This window comes from Phyllobates terribilis, unplaced genomic scaffold (assembly GCF_046119375.1).
Source record: "Phyllobates terribilis strain yellow unplaced genomic scaffold, ASM4611937v1 Scaffold_8__6_contigs__length_399053987, whole genome shotgun sequence".
NCBI classification, from domain to species: domain Eukaryota; kingdom Metazoa; phylum Chordata; class Amphibia; order Anura; family Dendrobatidae; genus Phyllobates; species Phyllobates terribilis.
Window position 1 is genome coordinate 146,829,017 of NW_027362768.1, and position 27,584 is coordinate 146,856,600.

At 42.8% G+C, this 27,584-nt stretch overlaps 2 protein-coding genes across 3 annotated transcripts; one reads left to right on the plus strand and one right to left on the minus strand.

Moving 5' to 3' along the window:
* On the minus strand, positions 1-7,390 carry PRPF38A (pre-mRNA processing factor 38A). Its single transcript, XM_073643471.1, has 10 exons — positions 7,201-7,390; positions 5,844-6,003; positions 4,754-4,875; positions 3,770-3,855; positions 2,256-2,363; positions 1,932-2,041; positions 1,743-1,769; positions 1,431-1,513; positions 719-767; positions 1-130 (listed from the first exon to the last, which is right to left on the minus strand). Exons 1-10 carry the CDS (start codon positions 7,328-7,330, stop codon positions 88-90), a joined length of 918 nt encoding a protein of 305 aa, XP_073499572.1. The 5' UTR covers positions 7,331-7,390; the 3' UTR covers positions 1-87.
* Positions 7,375-27,584, plus strand: ORC1 (origin recognition complex subunit 1). Of its 2 annotated transcripts, none has more exons than XM_073643468.1 (17): positions 7,375-7,508; positions 8,595-8,697; positions 9,914-10,038; positions 10,279-10,457; positions 12,183-12,558; positions 14,625-14,877; positions 20,181-20,279; positions 20,727-20,964; positions 21,080-21,177; positions 22,275-22,376; positions 22,887-23,058; positions 23,220-23,327; positions 25,076-25,225; positions 25,718-25,837; positions 26,398-26,564; positions 26,912-26,999; positions 27,286-27,584. In XM_073643468.1, the coding sequence occupies exons 2-17, from the start codon at positions 8,600-8,602 to the stop codon at positions 27,478-27,480; spliced, it is 2,568 nt and encodes an 855-aa protein (XP_073499569.1). In that variant the 5' UTR covers positions 7,375-7,508; positions 8,595-8,599; the 3' UTR covers positions 27,481-27,584. The 2 variants fall into 2 exon arrangements, with proteins under 2 accessions (XP_073499569.1, XP_073499570.1); XM_073643469.1 differs by having other exon boundaries at positions 20,184-20,279.

Genomic DNA, 27,584 nt, shown 5'->3' on the forward strand with positions numbered 1-27,584 from the left:
ATGAATGACATTTGACATACTGATATGCTTTCTAGTATATACAAAAAGTCCTGGATAATAGAACAATGCACTTCCAATGTCCTCTGGTCACTCATTCCCACGTCTACTTTTTTTGTGACTCTTCTTTGACCTACAGAAAAACACAAGAAAACAGTGAAGATCAACTCGCGTGTTACTGAGTGGTCCCTAATCACAAGATTTTCCAGCTGCGATGGTCAAACCATCAAAAAGTAAAACCACATTAAACTTACAATTTAACAAAGATGTGCATCTCCCTAGTAAAAAGCCCTAAATTGGCCACAGTGCGTGTATATAGGATATGTAATATATATGTGAGATAGAGATATATCTCTATCTATATATATATATATATATATTTTTTTTTAATATTTAGATTTTTTTATTTTTATTTTGGGCAGACAATTTGGAAAATTTTTAAACCAACTGCAAGTTTTCCATAGTAATTAGAAAAGTTTTCCAATCATTATGACAGTCCCGAAGCTAAACAATAATGTAACAATAAGTTTGTTCAAATCGCTATGGCACAGGTGGCTCTAGAGCCACTGCGGAGCAAAGACCCCCGACCAACAGAGCACCATGCCGATTTTGATGTTTCATCTCACAGCTGAGCGATAGCCTAAAATACTTTACTCAGAAAGATGCAGCATCCAATCAGAATAAGCTGATTTTAGGATAGACTAAAACTAGTCCCATTTACCTCTCTGGAGATTTTGAGTGGCTTCTGTGTCTATGACTTCGATGATGCCCTAATTAATAAGATTAAAAAAAATTAACAACAATTCCTAAAGTAATTTTTTCAAGAGCAGAAACAATATTTGGAAGGCCCGATCCCATATTGCAAACCAAAAAAAAGTTCATTTCCAGGACAGAACATTCATTTACTACACCTTAGGCCAGATGAATAAATCAATGTTTCAGAGTCCGAGCACAGACCAGCCATGGGTCTTCTGAACCCAATACCTATAAGACTGTTGAGTTTGGGTCATTAGACCCAGGGCCGATCTGGGAATCACAGTCCAAACACTGGCAGAGAAAACCAGAAATGCGAATGCAGCCTTAGTCTTATTAATGAATTGACAGCTCTATGGATCTAGAAAAAAAAAAAAACAGGACTTGTTCACACTTTGTGGATTTCAGAGTTAGAAGAAATCTGGAAAAGGATTCCAGTATCAGGAAAGTAAATCAGATTTCAAAAGTCCCATCCACATACAGCGGATAATTTCTATGTGGAAATGGACCAGCAGATATTTAAATAATCAACATCAATTCTTTCCTCAGATTTCATCCTTTACGATTCAGATGTTAAAATCTACAACAAATCTAAATTGATTAACTCCATCACGTGTGATTCCCCACTCAGTGATCCCTTCCATAAAGATTAAAAATTGGTCAAGGAAAAAAACAAAAACCTGGAGATTTAGATTTTGATCGATGTCGTCTCTCTCGCGATCGGCTGCGGTGTCTCCTTGGACTCTTGCTTCGGTGTCGCTCTCTGTGGGGTAGAGAAGGACTGTGGGTGTAGAGTAGTGCAAATGTCATTCTAATACTATCACTGCTTATTCGAGTGGGTAAATAACTTTTTTTTTTTTTGGGGGGAGGATAATTCATGTTCTAAAGTAAAATACATTCTTATTTTTAGGACTATGTACTTTGGAGTCCTGGGCCATTAGCTAACTCTACAATCTTGCAATGCAAAGATATTAATGCAGTTCCAAACTTACCTTCTTCTCTTAGGGGAACGGCTTCTCCTGAAAAAATAAAAATATATAAATATTCTTTTAAAAAAAAAAATTATTATATTATACAGACACATAATTCAAGAAGGCCTATAACAGCTTCCCATCTTTGTAGAGTCCATCTTGTGACTCCATATACCACTATTACCCAGTAATGATCTGTTTTTGTGTTACCTTCTTGGAGAACGGCTGCGGCTCCGCCTGTATCGGGGTGAAGGAGATCTCCTTGGTCTGTCTAGGTCTCTGTAGCTTCGTCTGTGATGATCTGGAGTAGGATCTCTGCCCTAAAGCCAAAAGAGGGATTTAAGACAAAAAAAAAACTACACACTTCTCACTGCAAAACTTATCTCCATCACAACCCAGCAACCATATCTACAGTGCAAACATATTTTCCCTTCATTCATATCATTCATCCCATCCTGATAGAAGTATTCCCTGACAATAAGTTGATAGTTGTAATCTTGCATGTCCCCATCACCAGCGTATCATCTCACAAACCTTTTCGTCGTCATCCTCTTCCTCACTAGACTCGACGTCATCCATATCTTCCTCTAAAGCGCTGACGCGAGGATCCAGCTGCTCCGTTTCCTCGAGCACATAGCGTTTCTAATGAGAAGGTAAATTATAGTGTTAAAAAAATGGAGGCAACTAATCATTAATTTCTGCAAAATGTAAAGCAGAACGGCTGTACTCTGCTATCGTCGGCAGTCCCATAGAGTGGATTTAGACAGGGCTACACAGTGCCTCGTTCTTGGGATCGGTGAGGGTCCCTGTGGTCAGACCCCCAGCAATCAGTACGTTATCCCCCATCCTATGGGGAGGTAATAATTTACAATCTCTTAAGAAAATCCATTGAACAGCTTGTTACAGTTAACTAAAAACAAAATTATTTTTTATTGGACTTAAACCTGTGATCCTCTAATCGCTGATACTATACATTGGAATACCACAGTATTGCAGTATATAGTAAAATTCACAGTCTCCTATGAACGCCAACCACAGGCTAGATTTCAATGGCAGGGACGGGGACATTTCAGCAGAACCCCAACCATCATGGCAATCCATCAGCGCCCTGCAAATCACAATGCGAAGGGGGAAGAAGTGATGGGCATGTGGTATTGCATGCCACCGGCAAGCGATTGACAGCAGAATTGAATTGGTTTCCAGCTGCAGAATAGCTCCGATACACCCGCTGCCATTAGAAGCAGATCCAGGCTGCGTGGCACCATTATATGCCGGTAATGATGCAAGCTCAGTTTCTGGGAACTTAACATATGATGTGTTAGTATGTTGGCAAGGGGTTAACGTCCGATCTATAAATTTATTTCACTTTTCACTGGTTAAATTCTGTAATAAAAAAAAAAATTATTATATATATATTATATATTTATTTTGAAATACCAAAGTTGCACTGCTTTTCTATGTCAGTACATTATGTGGTAAAGTAAATGATCACTCAAAATTACAACTTATCCTACAAAAAAACAAAACAAAAAACATAAGCCTTCATATGGCTGTGATAAAAAAGAAAAAGTTATGGTTCTTGAAAAAAAAAGAGGATAACTAAAGAAAAAGAAAATTGTCTTGTCACGAAGGATTCCCCCATTCGACCGGATCAGCGGCAATCCTGGTGGCCCAGAGCGGCGGCTGGGGGACCCCTCTGCTGTCAGCTGACGGGACGTATACAGGACCCCGGGGTCGTCTCTCCTAGAAGCATGATGTTAGGGCACATAAAGTGCTGCCCATGTGATACAAGTCCAGTGCCATGCTCATCCATGGTCAGCCATTATGACTGAATATTCACAAGGTTGCATTTTTTTTTCTTTTTTTAAAACTGCATTAGAAAACTCATCATGGCCACAGTCCAAGCAGAGATCATTTCCAATCATCCCACATTAATAAGTACAACAAGAGAACGAAAACCAGAACCTGCCCCTGCAGTATAGACATACACTGTCCAAAATGCTTCATTTTTATTTGCTGGTTAAGTAGCAGCAGTAATGGATAAATACCTGTAAGCGCGGTAAGATCACGTCACAGATGCGTTCGCTGTGGAGGAGCTCGTCTATGAATTCATCTACATGCATCAGCTCAAATTCTAGGAGGTGAAATCATACAAATCAATCATTATCCCTCTGAGAATTGTCCAGCTCACGCTACTAAAACAGAGTATCGCGCTTCATGCAACCAAAGATGGAAGTAACCGTGAAACAAACAAAAAAAAAAAAAAAACAGTAAAAGCTGCAAAAGACAAAAGATTTTGGATGACTGATTTCATGTTTCCTCTATGTAGATGTCCATACACAGGTAGCTGTAAGCTTAAAAGGGGGATGTCCCACACTGAAAGGTTTTCTTTTCTTGGTATGAATGGTTTTAAAACAGTAAATGGAGGCATGCTCCCATTTCTGCAGATTCAGCACAGATCTGCGCAAGCTATGGAAGCAACGTCTGCTGCGTTTGGTAGTCACCAAGACCTCTGCAGTCTCTGAACGGCTGCAGGTGACCAGATGAGCAAGGCATCCAATGTGTCTCTGGCTCTGGTGACTTACAAATGGAATATACATTGCTTGTGTAGCTGCAAAGACCTGCGGTGGATCCGCGGAGATTCCTCTGCTTATTGTCTAGTGGTGATAGAACGGTAACTGCTAGAGCTATAACTGTGCAAAGGATTCGGACTTGTATAGAAAAAAAAAAAAAGCATTGAAGCATTGATGAAGATATAAAGTCAAAACTGAATATCTTCTCCCCTCTAATTACTATTGTAGGCAAAATATCTCAAGCGATTTTGTGCTGCGAACCCAAAATACATTGCATCACAACAGAGAAATAAAATGGCCGCAGACATTGTGCACATTCACCCCGTAAGGGAAACGAGAATGGACACCAGTGTACAGCACCATAAACCCAGATTTTATACTGCACATAAGGACGATTATCAACAGTAAAATTGCTGTCACTGCATCAGTTATAAACTAAAATCACTGCAAGACAATTACCCCCGTTCCGGTTCTGAGTCTTGATTTTGCGATAATCGTTATACAGCGGCTCCAGATATTTGTAGCAGTCACTGGCTGTACCAGTCAGTCGCATGTAGAGAGCGCCCAATGCTCGCACATACCTGCAAGGAAGGACAGTGCAGAGCTCCAGTGTTAAAATCAATCTGGCAGTTTTCTTATCAGAGGCCACCCCCTCCCCAGTCCAGGAGCCCCAAAGGCCGCCCTCTCCCCAGAGGCCGCCCCCACACACATATGCTTTCCTTGCATGAGTCTATATACAAAGGGAACGATCAATCACTGTGTGGATAAAGAGAAGCAGGACTCAGTTTGGCAACTTTTTGCATGTAGGAAAACATCCTCAAGCTCCATGTCTTCTCCACTATTAACAGCTTATCCTATGTCTTCCTGCTGTACCTTCATTTTCTTTAGAAGTTTTTTTTCTCACATAGGCTGTAACCTTCTTTGCAATTCAATCCCCACCTCAGGCTGCAATCACAGATGAACAAACCTCACCTTCTCCCCAGCCCTCATGAATGACACCTGAAGAGCCCATGCAGTAGAGGGCTTGAGTTGTCACGCCAGAGCAGGGGAATGCAGATACTGAGAAACATTTAGTGAATGGGCCGCCCACGGGACCCTCTCAACCACAGCAAAACAGGGGACCTTCTTCTACGGAGTCTAGAGATTGTACCAGTTTCTATTAGACATTTATAGCATATTTAATATCTACAGCAGAATACCTCTTTAAGGCCTTACTCACAGACTTAATTTCCGGTCAGCAGTATGTAGCCAAAAAAATTAGCTTTAAAGTACTAATGCAAAACACTGATGAAATCTGCAGTGTATGAATTAGACCTAATAATTAGTCTTTGCAGGTCAGGTGACATACATACAATATATAGAGCGGCTTCCTACCACTAGGCTGCACTTTCCAACTTCATTTAGACCAGTGCGATTCCCGATTTACACTCTAAAAGGTTATAGCTCGCATACCTATGGCACCGCCCGAATTTGGAAGAGGTCCCAAGTTCTGGAAAACGAGGTTTCCTTTAAGTAAATATTAAAGTGAACTCTTTGCTTTGTTACTCACTTGAAGTCTTCATTCTTTATGAACTCCACAATGATGTCTTTTTCTGGTTGGATCTGCAACATTTTCAATGCCAAACACAAGAACGGCGTGGGCTTAATATTGCCTCCATAAACGCCTCCAATATATTTCAGCTCCATGGCCTTATCCACCACCAGCTCGGCTGAGAAAAAAAAAAAATTAAATCACAATTGTGTTTTATTTAAAATGTATATTTGTTAAAAATTTTAATATACTTAAAACCTTTTGTCAGTTGTCAAATTACAACAGTAAAGATTGAGCAGAGACAATGGGTCATATCAAATCGTTTCTCGACTGATCAACAATCTATTTATTTTACTCACTCATATAGCACCATTAATTCCACAGCGCTTTACAGACATTATCTGCACTGTCTCCATTGGGGCTCACAATCTACATTCCTCATCAGTATGTCTTTGGAGTGTGGGAGGAAACCGGAGGACCCAGAGGAAACCCAAGGGAACACGGGGAGAACATATAAACTCCTTGATGGAATTTGAAAAGTCCTTGGTGGGATTTGAGCCCAGGACCCCAGCGCTGCAAGGCTGCAATGCCAGACACCATACCACCATCTTAGACAGAACCCCCACATGGCTTCAAGCTACAGACATTTGCAGCGGAAGATCTCATGAATACACATGAAATCTCCGTCAGACTAAGGCTACGTTCACACGGGCATCTAAGTTATCAAGTTTTTCAAACAGATATCGATTCAGGAAATGCTCCTTTTCTGGGGAGTCTTTTTTTATGACTCAAGCATTTTTTTGTTGTTTTTTTATTGGACAGTGTATAGTTTGGAGAGGATGTTACCAGGATCGGCCTAAAAAAAATAAAAAGGGGGACATGCACTTTCTCTCCACCAGATCTTTAAAAAAAAAAAAAAAGGAAAAGAATAAGAACACTCATAGGAACAGAAAAGTGACAAGTTTGAGGAGGATGTTAAAGCAACTCCTCAAGAAAAAAAAAAAAAACACAGAAAAATCTGCTGCATGTGAACATAATCTTATAGCAAAGGCCAATAATAAACAAAGCGTCCGTCGGCTGCCATGACGGTGTGATAAGGTTCCCAGCTCTCTTATCTGTCTTTTCCGAGCTCCTCTCTGCTGATTTATGACCACTGATCACATCTAAGCTGAATGTGCTGGAGGATAAGAGCCCGGAGAAGCCAAACAGGACAAACTATTTAATTCAACCGAAGTGCAAAAGTTATTTTAGTCCCAAATACATACATATAACTGAAAAAAAGTCTCCATAAGTGGACAATCCCTTTACATGTTGAAACCGTCTGTCACCACAGTCTCCAGACAGATGAATGAATGAGCGCCTCCCTCCCACTCACCAGTGAGGCCGAAACACTCCTCCTTCCAGTACTTGGACTCATAAATGCGGGTTCGGATGATTTTCTCCACCAGATATTGCGGGTTGGTGCCGTGGACGCTATGAGCGTCTTTCACAGTCCGGTTCGCCATGTTGCGCGGCGCTTTCCGTATTTCCGCTTCCGGTGGGTAACGTCATCAGTCTGCGCTGAAGTCACTTCCGGGTTACATGGTTGCTCCTCCCAGTGGATGACGTCAGTGGCGGGAAAGTTTTAGCTGAGTTTGTTTTGAGACTGGAGAGAGTGCGCGGAGGAGCAGAGCACAGGGAGCGGTGAGTGCAGGGAGGGAACCACAAGTCCCAGCAGGCCTTGCCTGCTGATAAGCCTTATCCACAGCTTCAGACCATAGACCGTCACCCAGTTCAATAATTGTTCCATCTGTCATATTTACTTTCAATGGGGTCAAGCAGATGAATTTACCAAAAAAGTGCCATTTTTTTTTTGTTTTATTTTTACATCTTTTATACTTTTACTTTTACTTTTTTTTTTCTTTCTTTTACTTCTTTTTTTCCCCTTTTTTTTTCTTTACATTGTTCACCAGAAGGGTTAAATAATTTTCTGTTTTCATACATCAGACTATTTACAAGTGCGGTGATAATAAATAATTTTTTTTTTATCTGGGGGAAAAGCAGGGTGATTGACATTCTCATGGTTTTTAAAACTTTTTTTTTTTTTTTCTTTTTTGGCCTTTTCTTTATTCCGCAATATACAGAAATTGCAGTTTCCCATGAAGCTCAGCCTATATGTGCCAAGATATCGGCAACGAGGGGGGGAAGCTTCTGAAGTCCTCTGGCTGTCACAGCAATACATCCGTGCCCCCCAATTGTGTAGATAAGACACTGGGCAGTGATTGCCAGGCGGCATTTAAAGGGGTGAAATGTCATCAGCCGGCACCTGAGTTTCCTCCATGACGGTTATTTTGTTCATGGAGCTTGAAGGGGATTGTCAGGTTTTAACTTATTGCTATCGATCGACAGTGGAGAATGATAACTTTAGTTCATCAGAGGGGGTTCGATCGTTGGGACCCCACTTAACTGCAAATGGGCACTTAGAATGAGGTGGAAGTGCGACCCTCGCTCAATTCGTTCCCCATTTCTCCGGCAGCTCCATAAGTAGTAAACGGAGCAGCGTTTGAGCAGACTCACTGCTGCTCCATTCCAACAGGGATAAAAGTGGCGATCTGTGGGGCTCCCAGTGGTCGGACCCCTCCACATATTAACAAGTTATCAAATATCCTTCAGATAGGTGATTGTTTCTTCCTTGCAAATCACCCCTTTAAATTTATATCCAGCAATATTTGCCTTTTCCTCCTTTTTGTATAATTTACATTATAATTTTTTTTTCTATTCTGCACGCAGACATCATGACAAAGTATTATACCCGTGTGAATAGGCGGCGTCTGTACTGCTGGGTTGGGAGACCGTTCATGAAAGACAGAAAAGTTTTCCATCTTCAGTATACGTGAGTGTTCTCTAATATTGATGGGTTTAGAGCTGGGTCATTGCTCGTCTGCCCCTCTCATCAATTTATCCTCTAGAGCTTTTCCTCATCTACCAAGAGTGTAGTTTCTATCGAAGTGATAAATCAGTATCCAGTCTGATTAAGACTCCTTAGGGTATGGTGATATGAGTAAGGCTGGGATCAGGCGAACGCCTGTAAAATCGTTTGTTTTTCCTCCGTAGAAAGCAGGTTATGTATACCATCCATATGTCCATTCACACATCATCCATATATACATATTAACAAAAATATTTCACTTGGCCAAATATGTTTTCTATGTTAAAGGGAACCTGTCATGTCTTATTTACTATGTAAACTGCCCCCATTGCGTTGTTAGTGCTGCAATGTGCATCACTAACATGCTTTTTTTCATAAAAATTGGCGCTAATATAATGAGTATATAACATATTCTATACTTATATCATACCTGCTCGTATTCAGTCATAGGGATGTGATCCTCACATTCAGTCAGTGCTGGCGCCGCCCACGCATTTGAATTCTGTTCATTATATTCATTATATTTGTGCCAATTTTAAAGAAAACAGCTAGTTAGTGATGCAAATTGCATCACTAACAATGCAATGGGGGCAGTGTAGATGGCAACTAGGACGTGACAGGTTCCCTTATGTTAATGATTGCAGGGGAACTCTGAAAAACTGATGGTGTCCATAGGGCATCTGCTTTTTTTTTTCCTTTTCCCTTTTCTTTCTTTTTGTCTTTTTCTTCCTTGCCTTTTTTCCCTCTGTGCCTTCTTTCCTTTCTTAAATGGCTATTCTGATCTGAAAAACTGATCAAAATAGTTCATGGTACAAAAGTCTGCAGATAAAAATGTGCATCTGGACTAGCTCATTGACTTACATTGGTCTGTTTGGCACAAGGACATCATTCAGATAAAAAAAAATATGCTTGTCTGAATGAGGTATAATGTTCGTCTGATAAGGGAAAAAAAATAGACCACAGCACCCTGCATCCGCCCACACACAGTTACTCATTCCATGTAAAAAAGAAATAAAGATGCTCCTGAATGAGGCCATTGCACAAGTACTGAAAAAAAAAAAAAAAACGGTTGTCTTAAGACCCAACTGGTCTTGTGTCCTAAACTATCAGCATGTGTTTTCTTGGCCCGTAAAATACAGTTGTACCAATGCACCCTAATGTGGATATGTCTCTGTTTCAGGGGGCTTGTGATGAAGTCAGGTGACACCGAAGAAGTCACAATAAATCCCGGAGACTTTGTTTTGATTGAAGGCGAAGTTGAAGATAGACCTTTTGTAGCAAGACTGAAAGAACTATATGACGACGGTAAGAAGAGCAAAGTGTCTAGACGGAGGAGGTGACGTATATAGATATATAGGTGACAAATGTCCTGTATAGGCGTCAGTGATGACTAATGTTATTTAGATTGTGAGCCCCAATGGGGACAGTGATGATAATGTGTGTAAAGCGCTATGGAATTAATGGTGCTATATAAGCGAGATAAATAAATAAAATATATATTTTCATCTTCTCAATCCTTCTGACGTCAGATTTTTTTTTTTTCAGGTGCAGAAAAAGATGCGAGCAAGCATGCCGTCGTTCAGTGGTTTCTACGCTACGAAGAAGTTCCCTACAAGAAACGGAAGTTGCTTGGGAGAGATCCACACCCCCAGGAGATCTTCTTCAATAATTTCAACATCTGTGAAAATGACATTGATGCCGAGACAATTATTGGGACTGTTCAGGTAATCTAACCATTATATCTTATAGCCATGCTGACAGCCCGTTGTATCACTGGCTGACCACCCACACTCTTTCCAGAAAGTTTTCTAAGCAGCCAACTAAAAGCTGTTACTATAAGTGCGACATTAGCAAACTGTCAGTTATATAGAGGTGATACTAAATGTCAAGAATGGTGAGTTACAGTCTGTGGCTGTACTCTGATTTCCAAGAAAGGAGTCCTGAAATGCCCCTTTGGAATACAACGATGGCCGGGCGAGCGTCTCCACTCCATTTTTTTCTGTATTGGACTGCTGAAGATAGAATATAGCGCGCCCCCCAGAAGTCCTATAGAGAATAAATGCAGCGGATACATGCACGATGGGATATATCAGAGCCCTGTTGTCGGCATTAGTGGTCAGACCCACAAGTAATTTCCTGTCCTTGGGATAGGTGTTGATATTGGGACTAAACATTTAAAGGGTTTGTCCCAAAACTGATATTTCTACAGGATAGGTGATAAATGTACAATGTCCCAATCCCTTCATTCCTCCTCACATTACTTGAGGAGTTGGATAAAACGCAAATGGAATAACCAACTGCAATGAATGGTCATCGGCAGATTCGGTGAAATGAATGATTGTGCTAGTGGGATATGTTGAGGTTTTTTTTTCTGCCGATGATTATCACTGTCTGTTTCATCAGTTTAAATAATTCAGTATTGGCTGACGTCATCTGTAATTTGTTTTGGCCCAATGGTCAACTGAATAATTGGACAATGCACAATCATTTGTCATCCTACAGTGGCATAAGCTTTCACTGAAATTTTGCTCTGTCTTCCAGACCTTATCTTGACCTCCACTATTTCTGTTAACTTCCATTTCTTAATTACATTTCGAACTGAGGAAAGGGCAACTTAAAAGCGCTTTGCTATCTTCTTATATCCTTCTCCTCCTTTGTGGGTCTCCACCATTTTCATTTTCAGAGTGCTAGGCAGCTGCTTAGAAGCTGCTGTTTTTTGGCACAAGGTTAGAGGAGGCCGGGTTTTTATAAAGCTGGGAAATTTGCGTCACCTGGCCTTTCCTAACGATGATAGTGAACAAGCCATAACCCTAGTAGGCTAATTGAGGTCTGAAACCTTGGTCAAAGTTATCGGAGCACACAAATCTCCAAGGGTGCACAAACTTTTGCATCGGCCCATTTTCCTTTGTAATTTTTTAAATGTAAAAAATGACAATATAATTAGTTTTTCGCCTACAATACTAAGGAAATGTGTCTTCTTTAATTTTAGACCTCTTAGAGATCATTTCATCTTCAACTTGCTTAACTGTTCACAATAACAGTAATTTTGACCAGGGGTGCCCAAACGTTTGCATGCCACGATAATATAGGGACCTTAGTGGTGTATTTCGGGGGATCTCACTTCCTCATTGGAAGTCAACGTCGCCGATGGTGTTACGACCCCACATTGTTGCCGATCTCTACTCTTATGATTGTGGGGGGCACCCCATCGATCACGTGTTGGATAAGTGAGGAAAACACTCAATGACAGGTAGGATTGCTATTTCCAATAGTTAATCCTAGAGTTTTAGTCCTATTCCTCTCTGAAGAGATAATTTGCATATTTAATTTCTCAGAGGCGCATGCATGGCCTATAAGTCTCCTTACTCTGACATGTCACTCTCCGCAAGGAGAAACCTTACCCCTTAGATCCAAGCCGCTTTATAGTAATGTAAAACTATTTTCTTTAGGTAATTCAGCTAAAACCTGAAAATCCTTTTCCTCAAGCAAAGAAGTCTGGAAATGTCCTGTATGTGAAGTTATCATGGGATGGAAAGAGCTTCATACCATTATCTTCCAGCCTCTCGGAAAGGAAAGATGAGAAGATTGTGCATAACGGACCTGTGTCCGAAAAACCGTTACCGAAGCCCCAGTTCTACTCACAGAATGGAGACGCAGGTGAAAACAGACAGATCACCCGCAGTGCAACCAGGGTACAAAGAAAGGAAGCCGAAATAGAGTCTCGACACTCGTCCTCAAAAAACTCACTGTCCAAAGAGAGAGGGGCACAGAGGATCCCCAATGGGACGGACACCCCCGGTGCCAGGAAGAAGCTGCAGCTGAACAGTAGGTTTTTCGGGGGGTCAGATTGACTCATTCCTTTTGGGTGTTTTTAGTTTTTGTCTTCCTCTGGTCAATATAGTTCTAAAATGTATCTGTACCACTTCCTTTCCTTTGTTTCCCATCCCCTGGTTGAACTTGAAGGACACAAGCTTTTGGTTACATTGCCTTTAGCTTCCACAGCCACGACAATTATTTGCCAAAGACGCACAACTTTTTATCTTTTTTCAAACTTCTATCAGTGTACAGTTCGCTTTAAAATGCATGTGATTAGGTTTCACAGATTACAACCTTTTTTTAAGAAAATAATTTTGGTGAGTCCCAAAAATAATTAAAATCCTCAATTTATTACAAAATAATTTAAAAGATCATACAGGTCCAAATCAAAGTTTGCCCAATGGGCTCATGTTTCTCTCCATCTTTAGCCGTACTTTTTGTATCCTGGTGGGAAGAAAGCACTATTTTCACAGACAAAAATCCTTTTAAAATGACATTGAACTATGTTAGATATTTGGACGATGTTTTACTAATATGGGTAGGAGAAGTGGAAAAAATCCCATATTTTATATCCTATATCAATGCTAATGATGTAAATTTAAAATTTACTTATACTGAACCGCAGGACAAAATCAACTTTTTGGATTTGTATCTCATGGGGGATGTAAAGCAACAAAAGGTTAGATATCGCAACTATAGAAAACCTATTAGTGGGAACACTACACTTAGAGCAGACAGCTGCCACCTGCCCATACTGTGAATTCAATCCCCTATGGAGAATTAAATAGAATTTATAGAAATAGCTCTGATATCACACTGTTCAATGAACAAGCAAAGGTAGCAACATCTAGATTAATGGAAAGGGGGTATCAAAAAAACAAATTGATTCAGCATTAAAAAAAGTTCTTGTAAGAAACACTCATTTAAACAACAGAGATGATGGTACTAATAAAAACCAGAAACCAATAACAATAAAATCAAATAATATGGACAAAAAACCATCTTCAGTACCCCATATAGTTGCCAATTTCAGGAAATAAAAAATATTATAAACATATGTCCCTGTATTATTCCAAGATCGGGACTTAAATAAAATTCTGAAAAATGGATTAGAGTGTGTGCCGAGAAAAGCGAGATCAATAGGTGCTACTCTTTCCCCAAGTCTATACATGCCACACAAAAGTGATAAAGAAAACCTGGCTCAGTTGTAAAGGTTTTTGTAAATGTGCATGTTCCAAATGTACGATCTGCCAGTATACATTGCAAACTCAAAAAATTTATGTTGCCAATGATATTAATTTGTATTGCAATTGATAAATCTTTTATGTTGTGTGTTGCATATTTTGCAAAGAATGTAAAATAAAATACATTGGCTGCACAAATACGGAAATTACAGAAAAGGATGGCAGAGCATGTTACCAACATCAAAAATTAAAAACGCATCCTATTCAGGAGCATGCAAGCATTTTGTAGAGAGACATAAAGGGGAATTAAACAATTTTTCATTCTATGGGCTAGAAAAAGTGGATATTCCTATTAGAGGAAAAAACTCTTAAGAGAATTATTTTGGATCATTAAACTTGATACAAAATACCCCAACGGCATGAACCACAGGAATGATACTCTATACCTATGTTACATCTTAGAGATTTGAATGCAGGTTTTTTTTGTTTTATTTTTTCTTCTCTCTCCTTCTGGTTTTCCTTGTGATTATGCTAATTATTCTCAAATGTGATTGATTGTCAACATATGTGTTTATTGATCAATTCTTGGTTACCATTTGTTTTTATACCATGTATCATAAGGAATCTGTATCTCAGTGAATAAGTGCTTATTGCCAGAAATGTGTTGAGATGTATTCCCAACCTGTATGATCTTTTAAATTATTTTGTAATAAATTGAGGATTTTAATTATTTTTGGGACTCACCAAAATGATTTTCTTATGTGAAGCCGTAAGTCACTGCTATTGGTTGGAGACCCAGAACGTTGTAAGACGGACTGAGTCATATAAATAGGACACGGTGAGGCTGCTTTTTTATTTATTTACCTTACAACCTTTCTTTCCTCTCCTAAGGCCCACCGAACTCAAGGTGCAGGTTACCGGTGGAGCGAGATTCCCTGGATGAATTTAAGGCTCTAGAACCAGCTGCTCCCAAACGTAGAGTCGTTTTCTCTGGACTCCAGGTCTCCCCACCCAAAAAGATGCTGACCGATGAAGATTTGTCTTTGAGGGGCTTAAGTGAAACCAAGCAAGAATCTAGACACAGTTTAAGACTGACCCCTCTGAAACCAGCATCGTCCGATGAGCGAAAGTCAAGCAGAAATCGGTAAGTCCCAACTTCCACTGCAAATGTGGTTACTCTGTCGCCTCATTGGGGGACACAGGACCTTGGGTTATGCTGCTGTCCACTAGGAGGCGACACTATATGCTTATCTGAAAAAAAGATAAAGCATGGCTCCTCCCCTGCAGTATACACCCCTGGGCGGCATTACCCTACTCCAGTTTTTGCTTAGTGTTAGCAGGAGGCACACCTTTTAGACCTTCACTCGTCCCTCGCTCCAGCACGGGATTACAGATGAAGAAAAGAGGGTCTCTCTTAAGAGACCCCCGGCATGGCTCCTTCCTTTGCCCCCGTCTGCGGTGCACGGTTGAAGTCGAGATGGCACTGCCATCATGCTGCTCCTTCTCCAGCCCCTGGGTCAGGTCCGAAGTTGAGAACCCCCCTCCTTCCCCAATTCTTTACGTCTTGGTCCAAAGTTGAGGAGAGGATAAAGCCCCCTGAAGGTGACAGCGGCACCCTCCCTAATCCCCCCCTGGGGGGTATTAGGTTGAGACACCATCAGGTAGGGATCGGATGGCAGCAGCTGCGACCTCTTCCAGCAGCACACAGCAGCCGACGACCAGCAGCACATACAGGAGCCACAGTTTCCACTGAGGGCTCCTGTACAAGCCAGGGAAGGTGCAGACAGCCATGGCATAGGAGGTGCAGGCCCTCACAGGCTCTGCACCCACGGCAGCTTCATCCTACAGCGCCCACAGGGGACCCTCTTCAGGGCCCCCCTTTTCATCAGTTCCCCACCGCCATCTGGCTTCACAACCGGGTGGGGGGGGGTCTGGTGCTCATCCGACCGTCCACCGCGCCGTCCTGGAGCCCTTTGCGGGCACTATTTTAAATTTATGCCTAGCCGAAGCCCATTCTCCGCCCCCAGAAGACACTTCTGACGCTACCCGACGTCATAAAAAGGGCGGAGCTGTGCTGCAGGGCGCGCATCCCCATAGAAACTGGCGTCCTTGTAACGCTACGCCCCCCTTCTTCACTCTGACGGCGGCCATTATCGCTGCAAACAGGACACAGGCCAGCCAGGTCTCCGGGGAGGCACAGGACCAGGTTTATATCGGCGCTATCACAGGGGCACACTAAAGGTGGGGTAAGTTCACAGCCTGAGTTTACCCTCAGCTGTGAAGCTATATATACTCTATATCCGCCTCTGCACAGATAGCCCCCCCCCCCCCCCCCCCCCCTGCATAGCCACTCCAGGTGCACTATGCCGGGCTCAAAGTCTAAGAAAACCAGGCAGGACAGTGTCTACGCTTTCTGTACAGCCTGTGGCATTGCTCTTCCCAGCGGCAGCACATATCCGCATTGCAGGGATTGTATGCAGACTACTGTGCCAGAGTCCCAAGCAGCCCCTACCATATCAGAGTCTGTTGCCATGCCGGAATGGGTCACTCAAATGTCACAATCTACGAAGTCCATGGATAACATGACTGACAAACTGCTTCAGGCTATGCAAAGTCATATTTCTTCTATGAATTCTACACAACAAAGGAAAAGTCCCTCCCATCCATACTCTGACCCAGGCACCTCCAGGTCAGGGTCAGGATGCAAGCGTACCCACAGGTCCCGCTCATCTGCGTCTTCACACAGCACACGGTCATCCCTGTCCAGAGACAGAAACCATAGTCCCAAATCATCTAGACAGTCCCCTAACAGGAACAGGAACTATATTTCTCCTAACCATTCACCGGCCAGAGAAATACCCCAGCCTGATTCGCCTAGCAGACGCAACAGTGACGCAAGGGAGTCAGAAGGCATTTGTGACTCCGACTCGGACAAGGAGACTGACGAATCTCTAACCCCATCACCAACTAGCAATGCAGCACTAGTTGAGGACATAATCTCGTCCATACATCGGGTACTGAACATTTCTGATCCGACCCCAGATGTACCTCAAGATAAAGTTTCATTTGAAGGACCACCAAAACCGGCTAAGTTCTTCTTAGATCACTCAGAATTCAAATCTATTCTTACAAAGCAATTTTTACAGCCTAACAAAAAACTTGCCACTCGCAAGCTTGTGGAAACCAGATACCCTTTTTCCCAGGAAATCTTCAAAGAGTGGACAGATCCTCCAGCAGTGGACCCACCAGTATCCAGGCTGGCAGCGCAGACACTTCTTTCACTGCCAGATAGCTCAACCCTCAGAGATGCAGAAGACCGGCAGGTAGAAAGTTTGGCACGCTCAAATTACGAAATCATAGGAGCCTCCCTAGCTCCCGAGTTCGCTTCTGTTTGGGCATCTAAAGCCATAATAGCTTGGGCTAGAAATTTACAAACTAGTCTTCAAGCCTCTGCCCCTGAACTGTCTCAACTAGCAGTTCAAATAGCAGTTGTGGCGGATTACTTAATTCATGCGGCTCTTGATTCCGCAAGATGCGCAGCGGTAGCATTATCACATGCCGTCACTATTCGACGTATTCTCTGGTTACCTGAATGGAAAGCAGATGCAACCTCAAAGAAGTCTCTCACACAGCTTCCATATTTCAGAGGTCAACTGTTTGGCGAAAAGTAGGACACAATGATATCCAATGCCACCGGGGGCAAAAGTACCTCTCTCTCCCAACTGAAGCCCAAACGCAACTTTAATAAACGTAGCCAAACGAGATTCCGGTCCTTTCGGAACTCTTCCGGCTGGTCCTTCTCTCGGCCAGCACAAACTAGCAGCCGCTTCTCACGCAAGGAAGACTCCAGATCGACCCAAAAGTCGGACAAGCCCTGGCAGTCAAAGACAGGCCAATCAAAGTCTCGCAGAGGAAAATCAAAGAATTTCTCCTCATCTTGACTCACCCACTCCACCCGTAGGCGGCCGACTTTCACTCTTTCACCAAGTCTGGCTACCTATTACAAAAGACAGGTGGGTCAGGGAGCTAGTATCTTCAGGATACAAAATAGAGTTCACCTCCATCCCACCAAACAGATTCCTTATATCTGTTCCCCCAAAGCCGCCAGAAAAGGCGTGAGCTTTTCACCTGGCGGTCTCCTCACTCCTTCAAGCACGAGTCATAATACCTGTCCCAACAGCCGAGCGCTTTCAGGGGTTCTACTCCAATCTATTTGTAGTCCCCAAGAAAGGAGGCGGAGCAAGGCCCATACTAGATCTCAAACATCTCAACAACTATGTAAGAGTACGTCACTTTAGAATGGAATCTCTTCGTTCCATCATAGCATCCATGGAAAAAGGAGAATACCTCGCCTCCATAGATATACAAGATGCATACTTGCACATACCAATTGCACCTGCTCATCAGAGATTTCTCAGGTTCGCAATCGACCAGGACCACTACCAGTTCGTGGCTCTCCCATTCGGACTTGCCACAGCTCCCAGAGTGTTTACCAAAGTCATGGCAACCACCATGCACGTCCTACACTCCAGAGGCATAGTGATCATTCCATACCTAGACGATCTCCTCGTCAAGGCTCCCACCTTCAAGGACTGCGAGATCAGTGTCTAAATCATGATCGACACCCTGAGTCTCCTAGGTTGGTTAGTCAACTTCCAAAAGTCGTCACCAACCCCAACCCAGGCCTTGACATTTCTGGGAATGCTATTCAATACCTCCAAGGATCTGATACTTCTTCCCAGAGACAAGGCACGACCTCTGCGCTCAGGAGTCTGCACCCTTCTCAACAGATCCTCCCGATCTCTCCGATTTGCAATGAGAGTCCTTGGCAGGATGGTGGTGGCAATAGAAGCGGTTCCATTTGCTCAGCTTCACCTCAGACCTCTCCAACTAGACATTCTCAGGTCATGGGACAGGAACCCTTCTTCCCTCGACAGGAAATTCCAACTGAAGTTGTCAGCCTGGAAGTCCCTTCACTGGTGGCTCAACCGGTCCTCTCTTAACAAAAGGAAAATCCTTTCTCCCAGGTCAATGGAAGCCTGACTGGTTGGGGTGCAGTACATCTACACCACAGGGCACAGGGTAAGTGGTCTCCAGCGGAAGCAACATTGCCCATCAACATCCTGGAAATTCGTGCCATTCTACTGGCGCTGAGAGCATTCCAGCACTTACTGGCAGCCTCCCACATCAGAGTCCAGTCGGACAATGGCACGGCCGTAGCATATGTCAATCACCAAGGGGAGACCCGCAGTGCCCGAGCGATGCGAGAAGTGACACACATTCTCCACTGGGCAGAGAAAGCGGACTCGATTATCTCCGCTGTCCACATTTCCGGGTGTAGACAACTGGGAAGCAGACTTCCTCAGCCGGCAAGGAATAGACTCGGGAGAATGGGCTCTCCATCCCGAAGTCTTTCAACAGATCTGCCATCGTTGGGGCACTCCAGACGTGGACCTAATGGCGTCTCACCTCAATGCCAAAGTCTCCAACTTCATAGCCAGGTCACGCGATCTGCGAGCGCTGGCGGCGGATGCCCTGGTTCAGGATTGGACCCAGTTCCAGCTCCTATATATTTTTCCGAGAAAGATCAAACAGGAGGGAGTTCCAACCATCCTAGTCGCTCCGGACTGGCCCAGGCATACATGGTACGCCGACATCGTACGACTCATTGCAGACGTTCCCTGGCGTCTTCCCGACCGCCCGGATCTTCTTTCGCAAGGCTCGTTCTACCACCAGAACTTAGAGGCTTATAGCTGGGGCTATATGGAGACAATACTGCTCTCCGGTTTATTTGGTGTCCTAGCTGAGGATATGTTACACGATATCGCAGTGTCGCCTCCGATGACTACGGCTTCGCCTTGCTACGCCGCCTCCGATGACTGCGGCTTCGCCTTGCTACGTCGCCTCCGATGACTGCGGCGGCGTCGCCTCCGATGACTGTGGCATCGCTTTGCTACGTCGCTTTGCTACATCTCGTGGCTTCCTATGGTGACGCAACTTTGCAACCTGCTGCAACACAATCACAGCTGTTCCCAGATGTATTGGATTTCCTATGGCTAGTCTCAAGTTGCATGGGACTCAATTGCTCTATATGTTAATGGACGTTGCAAGTGACTACAACTTGCATGCGGTTTGTCTGCAATTTATCTGGGTCTTTTTTGGGAAGTGAGGGGGGGTTTCGTCTAAATCAAGCCAAGAAAAAAAGCACTTTTTTTTTCTTGGCTTGGCAAAGGCCCTGCGTTGCTATTTTTCCTCTGTAAATAAAAATTATTTTTGTGGAAGGAAGATACCCAGTGCTTTGGTTTTTGGAGTACATGTAATTTTTACAACCTAGTGGAGAGGCTGTACCCAAATGTGCATGGGATACACAGTGTATCAATGATTCTTTGGAACATAAGTGATATTGTGCTTAAATCTTGTTTATGTTCGTAACTTTTTCTTTTGCAGCAGGCCACTAGAAGAGCACAATGGTGGAGGGCCTCAAACACCGCGTTCACTCAGGAAGTCCGCACAGAAAACCACTAGTCTAATCCGCAGACAGATTAGGTAAGTAATTCTGAATATTTTCAGAAGTGTCATCTAAGATGATTGGAGGAGGGTTCCTTGATTGAGAACATTCTTCTTAAAGGGTTATTTTCATGACCCCCCCCCCATCTTTAGGAACACATCGCAGCTTCTTGCTTGCAGAGGTCGGTGTGCCCCTAAATGATTGACCTTTGGGCTTTACGATGCCGCTACATGAGGCAGGTTTGTCTCTGCAGCATCGGAGAAGCGCAGTAGTACTGAAGCTTCAGAGGCCCACTTACAAGTACTATAGCAAAGAGTTTGTTAGCGCTCTTCTCCTTGCCCAGGAGACCGTGCACCAGATAGGTAATCTAAGTAGCTAGTAGTAGAGAATACAACAATGAGTTTCTTTTGTTCTTGAGAACAAAGAGGATTTTTTCATAAGAGAGAAGTTGCAAAGCTTTCATGATTTTGTTCTCCTTGCCCCAGGATCCTGTCTGAAGACGATATAGAGGATATTGAAGACCTGGATGAAGATACAGACTTTGTACCAGAGAAGAAGTCTACAGTGTCGAGTAGCAGTGAAGATGACGAGGAGGAGAATGATGATGATGAAGATGCGGAAATAGAAGATAAAAAGTCTCCAAAGAGAGTAGCAAGGAAAAGGTGGATGCCAAGGACTCCGACCTCCTCTAGAAAATCCTCAGCTAGGACACCAAACAAAACGGTGAGCGGTGTTGACTAGCGGAGACAGATTTTCCGCTATTCCTTTCTTCTACACCCCCCACATATTGATGGATGTGTGCAGGTATAGTAATGGAGTCATTGTTTAATGTTCTCAGCCTGGCGCCAAAGCCGCTCATACTGCGACACCCAAAATCCCAGAACGGAACCAGCCGGTACAGAAGCCGTCCAATGTGCTGGAGGAGGCTCGCATCAGGTGAGACCCTGGAACACGCTGAGCCATGTCTTGGGTATTCAACATCTTATGTCCAACTTTATTTTGTGATTCACACATAGCGACCAAATATACTGATCCTGGATTGCACCATAGGGTTTTTAAAAAAAAAAAAAAAAAAAAAAAAAAATCGGATTTCACTACCTGGAGACGTGGCCATATATATATAATATATTTTATTTATTGCCTTTATTTTGCCCTTCTTTCCTTTCATGAGACCTATAACTTTTTTTTTTTCCATCAACGTAACCGCACAAGAGATTATTTTTGACTGACACCAGCTGTAGTTTTGGGACGAGTTGTCATTTTTAATGAAACCATTTATTTTACCATATAATGTACTGAAAAATGGGGGGGGGGACTCCTAATGGGTTAAGCAATTCCACCATTTTTTCCCCCATTCTTGTTTTTTTTGTTTTTACGGCTTAAAATATAATTGGAAAAGAAAAAATATAAACAATTTAGGCTTTGGTTATCATACTCTAAGCGCTATAACTTTTATTTTTCTTTGGTTTCATACTTCTATGATTACTTTTTTTTGCAGGGGTGAGCTGTAGTTTTTATTTGTATCATTTTGGGTTCCATGCAACCTTCCGATCTTTCATTCTTTTTTAATTTGGACTACATTTTAAGATTTTGCCATTTACTTTTAAAAACAAAGGGGTGATATAAACTTTTACGAGGAGTGGTTAATTTATTATATATATATATATATATATATATATATATATATATATATATATATATATATATATATATAAAAATTAACTTTGTTTTTCCTAAGTATTCTTGGAGTAATTGAATCTGTAGTATTGCATATTTACACATCTCTATGAAGTTTTCAGTAGGGTCTTGACTGCCATAGCAATCAATCAACCATCAATGACTGGGCTACGGGGCATTCAAAGCGTCCCCTTGCTTTCCTAACCTCTTAAATACTTATTTTTTTCTCATTAAAAAATTTTGTTCTCTGTGGAACATGAACGTGCTATATAAAATATATACGAGTCCGCACCCTGCAGTATTTTATTCCCTTTATTCGGCTGTGCAAAGATGTAATTCGTCTCCTCTGTGTGCAGGCTTCATGTCTCTGCTGTGCCGGAGTCTCTGCCCTGCAGGGAGCAGGAATACCAAGACGTATACAACTTTGTAGAAAGTAAATTGCTGGATGGGACCGGAGGGTAAGTTAATATTGGCATATATCGAATGCATTTTGTTGGGTCCCTAGCAGAAAAGTGCTTTTCCCGTTGTTGGTCTGAACTGTGTTCTTCTCTGTGCTGCAAACAGAGGCAGCTTTTCCTCTGCAGCAGGGTCTGAAGCTGTCCGGATCCAGCGATATGGACCGGTTCAGAACTGTGCCTGCAAGAGGTATAGCAAATAGCCTGCAAGTGCACGCTCTATGCCTGTGAGACCGGCCACAACTGATGGTTCTCAGCCACCGCTGCAGTCTGAGGCAATGAGCAGTAAATTATAAATTAAAAAAAACCTTCATTCTAGAGAACAAAGGATTTTTATTTTTATAAGGGGTAAATTGCAAAGTTGCTTGTTTTCACATGCACTTTTTAATATAACCCAATTACGACAGACCCTTTTAAGTCTATCGTCCTCATGTTTAATGCTTTTTTCATAGGTTACTGAGCGTTAGTTTATCTTGCTGTGATTTTTACAGTGCATTTTGTATACTTTTCTAGCTGCATGTACATATCTGGCGTGCCGGGCACAGGGAAAACTGCAACTGTACATGAAGTGATCCGCAGTCTGCAGACCGCTGCTGAGGACGATGATTTGCCATCTTTCCAATTCATAGAAATCAATGGCATGAAGCTCACAGACCCTCATCAGGCCTATGTGCAAGTATTAAAGGTGGGAAAACCTGGAGCACTTCACAGCCCCGTTTTATATAAATCTCAGTAACAGTATTGTGTAAAAGGCGGCTAAAGCTAAAACCGTTTTTATGCACAACATATAATATGTACATAGATACTCGATACGCTGTGACGTTCCCTTTTTTTGTGTCATCTCAGCTTTTAACAGGACAGAAGGCCACCGCAGACCACGCGGCTGCACTGCTGGAGAAAAGATTCAGCACAGCAGCCTCAAATAGAGAGACCACAGTATTGCTGGTAGATGAGGTGAGGATGTGGATTTTGGAATCAATTCTGTGGGAAAAAAAAAAAGTTTTGCACAAGTTAAAGGTTGGTCTTAGGGTATGTGCACACGATGCAGAAATGCTCAGGATTTTTTCCTGAGCGTTTCTGCATCTCTCTGGCAGGAAAAAACGCATGCGGATTGTACATGCGGATTGTACATGCGGTTTCCTGCCAGGGACATGCGGAAATGAAGCGGTCTTCACTTTCATTTCCGCATGCGGGTTGACAAGCGCTTCCCAAGCGATTTTAGCATCACTTGGAAAGTGCTTGTCAACTTCACACTATATAAATCCATGCAGCCGGCATGGATTTATATAGTGTGTGATGTCAAAAAATAAATATATACTTTACCCTCTGATGGCCCCCGGTGTCCTGCGTCATCGGTCCCGGCTGCCGGCAGTGAAGACTGTAGGACCTTCCGACGTCAGCATCACGTGACCCGTCACATGACTCTGACGTCAGCGAAGGTCCTTCATTCAACCGCGAAGTGCGCGGGAAGCCGGCAGGACGCAGCGCGGGCCGTCAGAAGGTGAGAATATATATATTTTTTATTTTATTCTTTTTTTTTTTAATGGTACCTGGGTCTGGATGAGAGTCCTCTCATCCACACCCGGGTACCATCCGCACATTAGACCGCATGAAAAGCGCATCAACATATACAGTGATGCGGATTCCATGCGGTCTAATGCAAGTCAATGGCGGCAAAAGAGCAGCGTTTCCGCAAAATTAATTGACATGCTGCGGATTTTTTCTGCCCTTCTACCATGCGTTTTTCATGCGTTTCCACGGCGTTTACGCAACTGCAAAAACGCCGCAGAAACGCATGAAAAACGCATCGTGTGAACTCAGCCTTACACAGCCAGAATTGGGGATGCAGTTTTATTTATTTTTTTTATGGTGTTCAGCCCCAAGTGAATGCTGATGGCAAGACTATTTCTTACCAAGACTATGCATTAGCTCAATTAAAAAATGTTCCTATGTTTTTGTGCCCCCGCGCCACCTGCCGTATTGCAATTCATTGGAATAGGGACAGGCGGATCTGATAAAATTTTGAATTCACCAAATTATGCTGATTTTACCTGGGAATTTTGATTTGCAATGAAATTATTCGTTCAGTGTACTAAAAAAAAACCTTTACCTCTCAAGCTGCTCCCTCTGTTCTCTGCCCCCCGTCCAGTCCTCCACCACACCGCATCTCCATTTTGGCGTTCACTTTAGGCAAGGGCTTAAGGTCACGAGTAGGCTCCGGAGCATGTGCAGTAAACTCCGGGGTCCGCTCGCAGCCGGAAAGCCCCAGCCTACAGTAAACACCGGGCTGGGGGTGCAACAGAGGACCCAGCAACGGGGGCGAAGTTGTAATGTGAGTCTGTGTTTTGTTAACCTTTTGCCAGCCCTCTACTGTTCACCAAGATGCTGGCATGGCCACCACATTGCTGAATTTGCACAGAGTGAATTGCAAAAAAAATTGTATTCTCAAAGAATGCAGATTTTTGTAAAATTCGAGTAGAATGCTGTTCCAAATAAATTCGCCCACCTCTACTCCAGCAATCTTACCACATCAAAGTATCGTGCATTGGATCCGTGCATTATACTCTCCTTGCACAGAAAAATTAAAGTGCAGGCTCCCTTTTTAAATTTTGTTCAAATCTTCTGACTTGCATTGACAGAAATTAAGCTAAATATGCCAAGGAACAGGTTGCATACTTCTGACCTGTAATATTTCTCCCCAGTTGGACTTGCTTTGGACCAGGAAGCAAAACGTGATGTACAGTTTATTTGACTGGCCGACACGAAAACGTGCAAAACTCATTGTCCTTGCAATTGCTAACACAATGGATCTGCCAGAAAGAATAATGATGAATCGGGTTGCCAGCAGGCTGGTAGGAAATGTTACTTGTGTTTCTAATAATGTTCTTCATAATGTCATATATTCATATTTTATTGTCTTGCAATAACGGTTAAATTCACACCATATAAAAAGTGCCGCAGACTGTCTGTATGAATCTGTTTTCATAAAGGTACAGATGGAGCCTGGGTGTCCCCACGGAGGACATATGGGTTCCAATTTTGACATTGCATGAACTGCTGCAAGGAAGATGTAATATTACATGGCGGCCATTCAGATATATGACGATCCTGGTAGTAGAAGGGAGGTGAACATCATTCAGAACGAGAGAGACTCTCTCCATACACAGGGTGGGATTCAAGTGGGGGACCCCCATGTTATACCCTGATAGGACATAAGCCAAGGCTTTGTCGTCATGATCTAATAGTTTTCCTCTTTCGTTGTATCTTTAATTACTCTGCTCTTTCGGTTGCTTTGTGTTTTCTCAAAATATGTATTCTTATTAATATAAAATGTTCATTTTTAGGGTCTTACCCGAATGTCGTTCCAGCCTTACACACACAAACAGCTCCAGCAGATCATAACTTCCAGGCTAAATCACGTCAAGGCATTTGAGGATGATGCCATCCAACTAGTGTCAAGAAAGGTTTGTGCGTACAGTACTTTCGGGTATAGTTTATTTACATTCTGGAGACTTTTAAGGTCTTCCATGTTTTTTTTTTTTTTTTGCTCACTAATGAATACAATTGGACATACATTATCGTTTATTGAAGAATTCAAGTAATATTTGATTATAAAGAGGTGATATTGTATCACTAGGATAATTGCGGGTTCCGACTCTGTGACTCTTTTATTCTTTCAAGTGAACAGAGTTGTTCTTCCTTTCTCTGGTGCACCGATTATGTAGGAAAATACCGTGAAGGTGCCACGGCACTGAAGTAGCGCTGCATCCCCCCTTCAGTCCCTGATCAGTGGGGGTCCTAAAGGAGATTCTGATTTTATTTTTACATAATAAGGAATCTTTGGTCACAGGTCGCTTGGCCAAGGATTGACTTGCTGTTACATTATGCTGTGATGTATGTGAACAGGGCCACAATGTATCGTAACGTGCACCTTACAAAACTTGCTAGTCTCGTTTGCAGGGATGCAGTACGACCACGAACGCTTACGACGACTACATGTAACCTTCTCATTGTTATCCTTCAGGTGGCTGCCCTGTCTGGCGATGCTCGCCGATGTCTGGACATCTGTCGTAGAGCAACAGAGATCTGCGAGTTCTCGAGCAAGAAGGGTGAATTGTCCCTGGTGAAAATGCCTCATGTCATAGAGGCCCTGGATGAGATGTTCTCCTCTCCCTATGTCCTGGCCATTAGGTAGGATCGGGTCCAGCGATGGGCAAAATCTCAAAGCCTTACATTTCTTTTTATTGCTATATTACAGGGGGTTTATCATAAATGTATGATCGCTGAAGATCCAACCAATCAGCAGAGGAGGTCCCAAAGTTCACTGTAGCGGTAGTGAGCATGTGCGACCACCACTAGAAGACTTCAAGCCCCCCATTCTCTAGATTGGTGGGGATCTCAGCAGCTGCACCCCCAGTGATCATACATTTATCACCTATCCTACAGATAGCTGATATGTTAATTATGTGACAACCCCTTCTTTAAAGAAGTCAGAGCAGAAGATACAGCAGTAACCCAGTGTGCATGTTTCTCTGCAGGAGCGCCTCTGTGCAGGAGCAGGCATTCTTAAAAGCGGTGATTGCAGAATTCAGAAGATCTGGCCTTGAAGAATCCACTTTTCAACAGGTGATTTATATATAGATTTAATATTTATTTTTATATTTAATATTTTGTAAAAGATCCAGCAATTCATCAGTATTTGCCCGAGCTGAGCAGGGTCATCTGTCCATCTCCACTTCACACAGGGGGTTTGCACCGAGCCTCTGAAATAATATATGCAAAATTTAAAGGGGTAATTTTACTTTTCTCTATTTCTTCATTGGGGACACTGGAAACCAGAGGCGTATGTGCTGTTGCTGTGAGATGTATGTGCTCTTACTCTAGTGGTTTTTGTTGTTGTTTGTTTTTGCAGGTATATCATCAGTACATCGTGTTATGCAGGATAGAAGGAATTGCGCCTCCTTCCATGTCAGAGACCATGGCCGTCTGTTTAAGACTCGGAGCCTCTCGTCTTCTTTTGGTTGAATCCAGCCGGAATGACCTGTACCTACGAGTGAGGATGAATGTCAGCCAGGATGATATCATGTACGCCCTCCGAGAGGAGTGAGCTGTATTCTTACTGTGCTGAGCAGTAATGTATATATTTTAAATCTGTGACCTATGTTTAACCCAGTTTATGGTTATTTATAATAAAGCTTTATATGTGTTTTA

Coding starts and splice junctions, on each gene's coding strand:
- PRPF38A (XM_073643471.1), bottom strand. CDS start 7,330: ATGGCGAACCGGACTGTGAAAGACGCTCATAGCGTCCACGGCACCAAC. Junction 4,876..5,843: donor ATAAAGAATGAAGACTTCAA/GTGAGTAACAAA, acceptor CCTTCCTTGCAG/GTATGTGCGAGCATTGGGCG. Junction 1,514..1,742: donor CGTTCCCCTAAGAGAAGAAG/GTAAGTTTGGAA, acceptor TCTACCCCACAG/AGAGCGACACCGAAGCAAGA.
- ORC1 (XM_073643468.1), top strand. CDS start 8,600: ATGACAAAGTATTATACCCGTGTGAATAGGCGGCGTCTGTACTGCTGG. Junction 8,698..9,913: donor GTTTTCCATCTTCAGTATAC/GTGAGTGTTCTC, acceptor TCTCTGTTTCAG/GGGGCTTGTGATGAAGTCAG. Junction 22,377..22,886: donor TTGCTGGATGGGACCGGAGG/GTAAGTTAATAT, acceptor ATACTTTTCTAG/CTGCATGTACATATCTGGCG.